Source organism: Vicugna pacos, chromosome 11 (genome assembly GCF_048564905.1).
Source record: "Vicugna pacos chromosome 11, VicPac4, whole genome shotgun sequence".
In the NCBI taxonomy this organism is placed as follows: Eukaryota; Metazoa; Chordata; class Mammalia; order Artiodactyla; family Camelidae; genus Vicugna; species Vicugna pacos.
Genome location: NC_132997.1, coordinates 7,977,033 through 7,987,820, shown reverse-complemented (window position 1 = coordinate 7,987,820; position 10,788 = coordinate 7,977,033). Strand labels below are relative to the sequence as shown.

Here is a 10,788-nt window from a genome sequence, read left to right as displayed (position 1 = left end):
CTGGCCCTCCAGGCACAGCTCATACCGCCCCTCCCCGCCCCGCCCCAATTCCGCGCGCGGCCCAGGCCACGCCTTCGACATCTTGGGAGCAGGCTTCCCTAGGCTGTCGCTTTAAAGATGGTTTGGATGGAAAAAAAAAAAAAAAAGGAAAAACAGAAAACAGCATAAATACAAAACAGACACACTCATAGAAATAGAAAACAAACTTGTGGCTGCCAAGGGGGAGGGGCGTGGGACGGGACAACCTGGGAGTTGGAATGTGCAGATACTGACAGGCAGATGCAGAATAGATGAACAAGATTATACTGTATAGCACAGGGAAATACATACGAGATCTTGTGGTAGCTCACAGCCAAAGACATTTTCCAAAGAATATATGTATGTTCATGTATCACTGAAACATTGTGCTCTCCACGGAAAATTGACCAAATGATAAAGAAAGATTAATTAATTGCCCAAATACCTGTCTATATAAATCAACCTTTTTAAATAAAATACCAAAAAGGGGAGGGGGAAAGAAAAAGCTGCGGATTCTTTCCATAGCATCCCGGTGTGTTTGAGCACATGGAGTGACCCTACTCGTTCCTTCAGCGAGCATTCGTTGAACGCCTCCTGTGTGCCTGATACTGTGCCTGGTGCCCAAGAAATACTCCTTCTCCTGAAAAAGCGTACAGTCGGACATGGAAATAAGCAGCTACAGCAGCGTCTGGGCAGTTCTGTCCTACTCAGCCGGGCCCCGCTAGTTCAGACATGATCACAATTCGGGGAAGGACTGAGATAAGGACTGTATTCGTGCTAGTCTAGAAAGCAAGTCGTCTAAGCGAGCTGAAAGAGAAAGCACCGAAAAGTACAAATGGCTTCAAGGGCCCTAAGAGCATCCATTGACATGCTACAGCAGTGAAGGCAGAATCCACTCTAAGGAGCAGAGACCAGAGAGAGCACTCACCTTACAAGGGCAAAACTCTGACTGCCCTGTTGCCATCCCAGTTGAGGGAGTGGGACCTATAGGAAGGAAAAGTGCCCTGAAAGTACAAAGGTAAGTGGTAATATGATAAGGCTGAGAACGGGCCAAATGAGCAGCCGTGACAATGACACAGTGACTTCCGTGAATCAGTCTCGTGTGAGCTGCCTGAACATGGAACCCCCACTATCTCAGTGGCTTAATACAATCCCGGGCTTTTCTTCACTTGCGTAATGTCCAAAAGGGGTTTATCTTCCTTGGTGGGTAGCTCTTCTCCTAGCCAGAGTTCAGGGATCCAGGTTCATTTTATCCACTGAATCTATCATTTCGACATATGGCTTCTCAGGTCTCAAGGACGTGAAGGAGAACGTGTGGGAGATTTTCATGGGCTGTGCTGAAGTTCACATGCCACCGTCAGACCTCAACAGCTGAGCATGCCCGACTGCGAGGGAGGCCGGGAAATGGAGTCCAGCTGCATCTGTGCCCACGAACAGGAGGACGTGACCTTGGTAAGCAGCTAGGCCAGACCGCCACACGGAGCTAGAGGTAGAGGCCAGCTCCCTGTGGGTGGGCACCCCCTCTCGCCCTGACCTTGCTATCTCTGATGCCGAGTTGAGAATCTTGGGCCCCCGGGTCATGAGGCCCCTACTGCCATTTCCTCCATGCCATGCTGCCCGTGGCCTTGCTCTCTCTCACGTCCCCATTGTAGTCCATCAGAACAATTATTACTTCCTGATCACATCCTTCCTTGTCATTCAGTTTACTCGCTGGCCTTCCTCCTACCTGGACGGAAGCTCCCTGAATGCGTGGAAGCAGCCTATGAGATGGTCACGTCACTCTACTGATGTGAGCCACCATCTGCCCATCTGTCCCTGGGTCACTGCATATCCAGCTGGAGAAGTTCAGCCTGCCAGACTGTGTAATCAGACAAGTGGACAGTTTTCCTGCTCCCAGGACTGTGCTACTGAGTGTGCACAGTGGACACAGGCTGTCTCTAATCCCAGTTCCAGCCCTGCTACCTGCGTGACCTTGACTCATGAGCTCTAACCTTCCAGCAAGGGCCTCAGGCTTTCTCACTCGGTTTGCCTTAGAGAACCGAAACCCTCAGACCTCAGGATGCTATTGCCCATTTCTCCTGTGTGGGGACTGTTTCCTACTGGCGACACAGAGTGTGAGCACTGGTTTACACACACATACACACACACACACACACACACACACACACACACACAAAGACACTCACATTGACACCCGTGTACAATGACATTGAATAAGAATTATCGCGTCCCATCATAAGAGGAACAGACACGGAGGAGGAAGTCAGAGGAAGATAAGTTGGGTCGCAGGCAACACCTACAGGTGACATGACTCTCCAATTTTTTAGGCCTTATTCCACTTGCACCTGAGGACATCCCTAGAAGTACTTTCTAGAATCATTCCCACTGGGCAGCTAGGGAGACACACTGGCCTGGACACACACCAGGGCTTCCCCAGGATGGAGAACAGGTAAGGATGAGGAGTGGATTCTGGAAGCCAGGGCGTCTCCTCAAAGCTGCATGCAGACCCTCCCCGGCAGCTATAGAGACGGCGGGGCTGCTCTAACTGTGCAAGGTGCGGGTTCGCGTGGAGAAGGGCGTGAGCAGGCAGCAGCCCAGAGGGCTGTGTGTGGAGGTGTTGTCTGAGGAGGGGGTTCCAGGAAGTGGACCCCAGGAAGTGACATCACATCCTTAACAGACCCCAACCGAAATGGAACCTGGTTACCAGGCACCCACATTCTAACGACGGCTCCAGAGCCAGTGCACTTGGCTGGAGACAGTTGAAGACACAGGATGTTCTCCTCTTGTTTCCCGGTCTCCCGGGGCTTCTCCGCCAGGAAACCCTGGACTGCGAGGTTCTTCGGTGGCTGCAGGCGTCTGTGGAACCCTCCACCCAGGCGCCTGTGGCCTATTTTGAGGAGGTCACCTAAGGTAACGCTGGGTGGCCTGGAGAAGGCCAGTCTGGGACCGGCCTCCATTGGGGGCCCTCCCTGGGCAGGCCCGCTTTCCCTCATCTCCATGTCGCTGAAGGGGGACTTGAGAGGAGGTGTCCCCTCTGGGCAGGAATGGCTTGTTGAACACTTGGTGACCTGGGGGTCCTGTCATGGCCGCACCCAAGGACAGGGCTGATAAGGGGGATAGAGGACCCCTGGGGGGCATCTTCTCTGTGTCAGTGGGAATACAAGGCTCCCACTCTGTCAGCTTTTCTGCCCCTGAAGGAGGTCTGTGCAGACAGTGGTGGATGTGTGTCACGACTGCAGATGTCTTATGGGTCGGAGAAGCAGACAGGGCTCTGAGGCTCCTGCCTGGCCTCTGGGCACTGTATTTACAGGACTCCACACACGGGACGGGACAGGACCTGGTCCACGGAGATCCCCGCTCCACCTCCCTGCAGGAGGCGCAGGTGCCCCACGACAGCAGCAGAGCCCAGGACGCGCTCAGGGTGAGTGTGAGCGAGGAGACTCCACACCCAGGAAGCCCCGGGCCCCGCTGCTGCCCCACTTCTCCCCTGGGCTGCCTCTTAAGAGAGCTGCTGGCAAAGGGATCTGATGCCCCGTCTCCCCCATCTGCCGTCACAACCCAGGACCTGCCTTGGCCAGACGCAAAGTCAGTGCCCACGTATGAGTCCGAATCTCAGAAAGAGACTCGGACAGAACTTCAGTATACGTAAAGTCAAGGGTATTTCTGCATTTTTCTACACGTTGTCCTGTTTCTTCTCCATCCCCAAGTGTCCACATTCACCTGAAGACCCTGAGCCCTCCCAGCCCAGGCTCAGCTGCTGTGTTCTCATCCCTTGAACGGGGTGTTGTGACAGCAGTCACGGGGATGAAGTGGTGCAGGCAGGGAGGGGCCGGCACTGCGGTGCCGACACAGGGATCCGAGACACTGATGCATTTCATCATCGCCCTTCACCCCTGGTACTGATGATGCCGAGAACCTTGGATCTGCTCAGGGCTCCCCTGTTCCACCTCAGGCACAACAGCTTGAGGCTTGAGCATTCGGTCTAATTTCCAGCCCGAAGTGCCTGGGGGTCCCCGGTGCTGCCTCTGATTCATGTCTCTCCTCTTTCCACCCCAGGGGTGAGCTGGACCATCAGGGAGCAGTGATGAGGCCTATAGGGCTTGGAGCCTCCGGCGACACAGCCTGGAGAAGCTGGTGGCAAAACTGGTGCCTGCCGTCCTGGGTGGCCAGCCATCCTATATGAACACATTTCTGGGCAGTTATCGAACTTTTGCCACTGCCCAGCAGGTGCTGGACCATCTGTTCCGAAGGTGAGCACTGTGTCTTCATGGGACATTGGGGACCTGGCCACCTACCATCAGAGCCATGAGGCATTGTTCCTCTACCTCTCTGAGCCTCAGGGTCCCCCCTGAACACTAGGGTCAAGAGTGGATCAGGCCCTAGGAGGGTAGGAACAGACGGAGACCTTCATGGAAGGTGCTCTCCGGGGACCTGGCTCACGGAGAGGGCAGCTGATGGGGCTGTGGTTGTGCAAATTTGTCATTGTCCTCCTGCCCAAGGGCTAGCGTCTGCCTCCTGTGTCACTGGGACTTCGGCCTTGGGCGCAATTGTTTTCCCATTTCAAAGGGGATCTGTGACGCCATTAGCTGTCCCTGTCCTGGGATAGTGAGAGCAGGGATCCCTGGGAGGGTCAAGTGGGGTCCCAGGCCCACTCAGATATGTGCCGTGGGGCCAGGTGGGCTCTCTCACTCATTCCTCAAATGTATAGGAAGGGCCCCCAGGGACAGGGGCTTTTCTAGGAACAACCATCATTTAATGCATCGAGCAGACATCAGCCCTGCCCTCCAGGGCTTCCATTCTCTCGGGTGTCACACTGTCACACTAGACAGCACATCCAGCTAGTGTGCTCGGGACAGTGCATGTGACGCCTTCCTGCTCTCCTCTAGATACGGATGCGTCCTCCCTGTTACGGAAGATGATGAGGGACCCCTGCACCAGCTGAAAGAGTGAGTTTGTTGGATTGAAGCGGGAAGGACTCCTTCCCCAAATAGTGTGTGAAACTCTGGGCTCTCTGGTTGGGCAGAGGTGGGCGGAATCCTGGATCCCGCATATCCTGCGAGTCTGGCTTGAGAGCAGAAGTCCTAGGGCTTCCCCTGGCATAGAAGAGACGAGACCCAGAGAGCTGTGGATGGGACTGTGGCACTGTGAGGGGCATCTGGGAGGTCAGAGGACAGAGTCAAAAGTGGAGAAAACCCACAAGCATCCCCTATCCATCCCATCCATGCCCACACACCCTTTGGGAGACACAGAACACGAGGGGTGGAGAGCATCCTGCCCACCATCAAGGGGAGCCTCAATGGTGGGGACTCAGCTGGTGCTCAGGGGACCCAGGGAGCCTCAGGGGACAGCTGAGCCCATCCTGATGATGCTGAGTGGCAGGGGCATGAGGAGACCCAGGCAGGGTCCCTGGAGGATTCTGCAGCCAGCAGGTGCAGGAGGTATAGTCTGAGAAGTGTGGAGGCCCGTGGGCAGCCTGGATGGCCGACACAGCCTGTCTGTTCCCTCCTGGCTCAGGCACTCATAGAGCAGTTCCCGTGTCCCTTAGTGGGCAGTGGCCAGAGCACACAGCCTGCCTGTCCTCACAGACGTGCCATCCAGTGGGGAGGGGCAGGGAGAGGGACATAGCAGTGTGACAAGTGTCCCTGAAGTCGTGGACAGGTGGTCACGCCATTGAGCCAGGGCTGTCCCTTCAGAAGGCTTGTAGCAGCCCCTCCTCTGTGTCCAAGCCCGCCTCTGCCCACACTGCCAGCTGAGATGGGACATGGAGCAGAGCCGGCCTCTGGATGGGCAGGAGCCAAAGGCAAAAAGGCCCAGGTCCCTGCAGGGCTAACCTGGGAGCCCAACGTGGTAGGAACGGCCATGGCTCTGACTCTGGTGTCCCCCTGACTACCCCCAGGACCATGGCCTCCATCCTGGGCAGCTGGATGTTCCATTACCCAGACTATTTCCACCAGCCTCCAGAATTCCCCTGCCTGAAGACTGTTGTTGCTTACATCGAGCTCAGCATCCCTGGCTCAGACCTGGAGCGTCAGTCCCACCTCCTCCTGGCACAGCTGGAGCAACTCGAACTCCCAGAGGCAGACAGTGATGGTTAGGAAGATGCAGGGTGGGGGATCTGGTGGGTGGGGTGGGGAAGGCACTGGACCCCACAGAGCAGAGTCTGGGAAGACTCCCTGGGAGTGGAATCCTGAAGTGAGATTTGATTGTGTAGCAGTGAGGGCTCTCCTGGCTTTGGGAGACACGTGGGAAAGCAGTCCTATTGATGAGAGTTTCCCTTCTTGGATCTACAGCACCAGCTCCAGAACCCGCTGGGGAAACCCCTCTGGGTGGAGAGCCAGCTCCAGCTCTCCTGCCTGCGACAGCGCCAGAGCCAGAGCCAGAGCCAGAGCAGAGGAACGTGCTGTAAGTATCAGTCTGGCTTGGCTGCCTCCCCTGCTTTCAGTGACTGAACGCCCACTGTTCCTGACATGTGTGTGAATAGAATTCCTGATTATTCTCTGAGGTGATAACATATTCCTTGTTATCTGTTGTGTCTGGCTCAGTAATGGATGAAGACATTGTTTATCATTGTTTTTTCGTTTATGTTTCACACACCTAAAACTTTAAATCAAGGCAGGATATTGCGTTAAAGATTAGGACGCTCTTTGATATGTTCCCTTCAGGGGATATTTATTTGCAACAGTGGCACCCACTTGAGGTCAGATGAACAGAAACATGCTTTGCAAAATGTATCACGTGCCAGGGAAACTGCAGGAAGTTTCGGTCCCCAGGCCAGGCATCCTGGGAGGTGCTTAGATGCCTTCCTGTCCCTCAGTGTCCCCCAGCAGTGACCCACCGCCCCGCCCTTCTCCAGTCTACAGGAACGGCTTCCATGCATTCAGCTTCTGCAGGGGAGGGACCTCTGCCTTTCCCCCAAATCCAGAAATATGGGGTGGTGTCACCGATGATGTCCATCAGAATAAATTCTGGGGATCCAGTGTTTTGAGGTGACTCAGTGAGACCACGCTCAGTGACCTCTGTTTTCTCTGCCTGAAATAGATGCCCCCATGCATGCAACATATGTCCTCACATGGAGGAGATTCTGAGCTCTACCTGAAGGGGGAAATATAAAAGTCCTTATTCGACTGGGAGCAGACAAAGGAGAGATCAGTGGACCCAGGGGAATGCCTGCCTGAGCTGAGGCTCAACCTTGATGCTTAAGAGCACAGGCTCAGTGTCGCTTTGTAGGACGTGGCCAGAAATGATCACACCCAAGTCTGAAGGCAAAACCAAATTCACCTTGAGAAAAAGCCTTCAGTACACAATCCACGACCCCCCATGTCCACTTCAAGGTTTTGGAAGCTTGAGATACTGTGTAGTTCGTGATGGTCCGGGGTTCACTCACATACTTCCAAGTTGTTAGAAAACCACATACAACACCTGTCTTTGATTCTGCTAAGGGCCCCACCTGGTCAAATCTCTAAGGAGATGTTCCAGTGTCAGTCAGTCATGGAAAGCTTGCGGTTCAGCTGTGAGGATCAGTAGTCAGGCTGCACAGGCCGTCCAATCCCCTTGCAAGTCGCCCACCTATGCATTCTGTGGTTTGGCTTTGAGCAATCCTTCAACCCATCAACCCCCGGGGTTCATACTGTCCATTACAGGTGAAAACTGTGTGTTCCTGGTTTGCAGACCTTGTAAACAACAAACCAGCCCTTTTACTTCAAGACATCCTGATTCTTTTCTGGGATTTAATTCTAATTTTAGGATGACATCAGAAACAGTGCATAACTTCTTTAGGTGAATGATGTCCAAATCTTGTTTGACTATTTACTGTATGTCAAGCCCTGAGCATAGAGCAGGCTGACAACTGATTGAGGAGCTTCCTGGTCTGGGAGAAGCTCTGAATCCACAAAAGGAGAGAAGACATGCTGGGAAGTGCCTGCCATCCTAGGAAAGTGGGCAGGGCTCGTGCTCAGAAAGTACAGGGAAGGATCCTAGATTTAGAAGCTGCCTGGGGAAGACAGGACAGGGCTCCGCTTTCAGAGATGAAGAAGACATGGCTGTGGAGGAAGCTGGCAGCAGGAGCAATAGAAGCAAGTCCTTTAAGGACAAGGGATGACAAGGAACATGATTCATTTTTGAAAGTCATGTTTTCTAGCATTTTCAGTGGATACGATCATTACACATGATAAGTGAAAAAATGACTGGTAATAGAGGGTCATCTCATTTTTTTCAAATTCAACATCATTTTAGATTCAATTAGACAAAGATACTTGCGATACATTTCAAAACTGTGTTGACATTTTATTGTTAATGTGAACAGCAAAGGGCCATGTGTGTCTTTGTTTGGATAGACTCACTTCTCTGCACCAGACACACAGGGTGGGGATGTGGACAAGTGACCCCAGCACATTCCCACTCTCTCCCTGCAGGTCCTGTGAGGCATCAATCTCCTCTCTCTTGTCTGCTGTGGACCCAGGGCCCAGCTCAGGACCTCCATCAACACTCCCTGTGACCCTGCCCTTGTGACATATATACAAGTATATAATTCTGTGTCCAGCCCCCATCTGTGTCTACCTCTGACCCTTTTTCTCTCCCTTCAACCATCTCTAAGTATCTACTTAATTAAAACACTTTAACGGTAAGTGTAATGTTGTAGGTATATTTAAATTATGTTGTCTTTAGTGTGTGTGTGATGTAGATCTTTGGGAGCAAGTGTTCTGCTCACAGGACAGTGGGGTTGTCCCTCAATCCTTAGGAGGAAATTCAAGGAGGGCAGTAGGCCTCAATGGGAGTCACTTCAAAGGAAAACTCTGCTCAGCACAGCCAAGGTGGGTCCACACTGTCTTGTATCTTCAGAGCACTGATTCTGCTTTCCCCTGGGGAGCTCTGCTAAAATCCTGTGTATCCTTAAGGAGCATCAGGGTCAGAATAAAGAACAGTGATGATAGGATCCATGGGAGTGGGACAGGTTATGACTTTCATTACCTGATCCTTTGCCTACAACAGCCTTCCCTGTGCTATATTATAACCTATGCTCAGCCACGTGGGAGCGGAGTCCTCGCCGAGGTTTTGAGCGTATTAAAGGTGTCATGCCAAGCAGATCGCCAAGAAGACATGCTCGCTTTGCTGAATGAGGGAAAATAGGGCAGGTCTGAAAATGTATTTGAAACAGGGACTCTCCTGAATCTGTCCCCACAGCAGGTCATCATACATAGGCACCTTCCTCAGCTGCCAGACCCTCTACACCTGATGACTTTCCTGAGGGTGTGTCTTTGGAGAATCATCTCCTAGCTGTGGGTGATGGAAGAAGGATACTAATGAGCCATAATGTGTTTCCTTAGCATTCTGGTACACGAGGTTACTTTGTGGTAAGTGTAGCTCTTCAAAATCAGAGCCACCCTCTGACTTTGGGCCCTTGTGTTTCTAGAAGCGCCCAAGGGTCCAGGCCTCTCTATAAGTAGGTCAGATCAAAGTCAGAGCAAGTGTGGGGTGAATGCCATTTCCCTCTGGGGAGATTCGCCTCCACCTTTACAGGAGCAATGCCTGTGGAGGGCAGGTACAGTGCCATTTTTGGATCACCTGTGTCCCCAGGGGCCCCTTGCAAGGGGCCACATTTGTTTTGGCTACCTCCTTGCAATTAGCCGTGTCCAGGGCAAATATAATATCTTGACAAAGAATGTTCCAATTCAATGCAAATAGACTTTCTCTACAAAGCCACAGGATGCAATGAAATTATTTAATCTAGAAAGAAGTCATTGACCTGGAAGAAAATTGGTGTGCATTAAAGTGACCATCTCCCTCCCCGACAACTCGGTAAGCTCCTACTTATTGTGCAGGCAGCACTGTCCACCTGGGCTGCTGGCTGTGAAGCTGTTTGTTATTTCAGGAGTGCCTGTCCTGTCCCCCTGCCCTGCACTGACCCATGAGCATTGTGCTCGGGGATGAAGATGGCGACCCCAACAGCAGCTAGGCATTGGGATTCCTTGAGAGGCACTTTACAAAGACAGATTTCCAGGCTCTGGCTCCTCAGTAGATCTGAGGAGTAGCCCAGGCATCTGCATTTTCCCATGCAGGCAGGCCTGTGAAACAGTGTTTGGGCATGATCAAGTAGTGGTGTGGACACTGTTGTCATGCAGTATCTTGCAGGGATCCAGGCTCGGCCACTCGTTCCTGTGGGCTCCCTGGCCATGAAACTTGCAGCCTCAGTTTACTTTTCTAGAAAAGGAATACATCACATATGGCCTGCTTAAGCCCTGGGCAGCTTGCATGGATCAAGGATGATGATATGAGTAACATAAGAAAACAGCTAACATTTATTAACTATTGACCATGTTCTGGGCACCAGATGAAGCACTTTGCCTGCATAACTCAGTCTTCATAAAAAAAAATTGTATGAGGGAGTTACTTTCATCTCTGTGACTTCTGTTTTAAAGATGAGTGAGCTGAGACACAGGGAGCTTAGGCAATTTGTCTAAAGTCACTGAGCTTGGGACATGAGCTCAGGCATGAGAGCAGGGCCCAGGCTCCTCTCCAGTTTCACCTGTGAAACCTGGTAAGTGCTGGGCTCAAGTGACACTGCTGCGGGATCCAGCTTTTCTACCCCGCCCCCTCTGAAAGCATCAGGATGTGAGATCTAAGCCCGAAAGACCTGACAGGGGGAGACTTGAACACTAAACATGGCTGGCCAGTGCCCTTCTGCAGGAGAACAAGGAGCAGATGGTCCTCATCTGACCCTCCCCTCCCTGACTGCTGTCAGGGGTGTGGAAGTTTGAACTAGTTTCTTCTGAT

At 52.4% G+C, this 10,788-nt stretch overlaps 1 protein-coding gene across 1 annotated transcript; it reads left to right on the top strand.

The window, feature by feature from the left end:
- Window positions 1-4,193: 4,193 nt before the first annotated feature.
- LOC140699138 (ral guanine nucleotide dissociation stimulator-like) lies at window positions 4,194-8,642 on the top strand. Its single transcript, XM_072970895.1, has 5 exons — window positions 4,194-4,268; window positions 4,905-4,964; window positions 5,915-6,108; window positions 6,309-6,420; window positions 8,430-8,642. The coding sequence occupies exons 1-5, from the start codon at window positions 4,198-4,200 to the stop codon at window positions 8,524-8,526; spliced, it is 534 nt and encodes a 177-aa protein (XP_072826996.1). The 5' UTR covers window positions 4,194-4,197; the 3' UTR covers window positions 8,527-8,642.
- The last annotated feature ends 2,146 nt before the right edge of the window (window positions 8,643-10,788 follow it).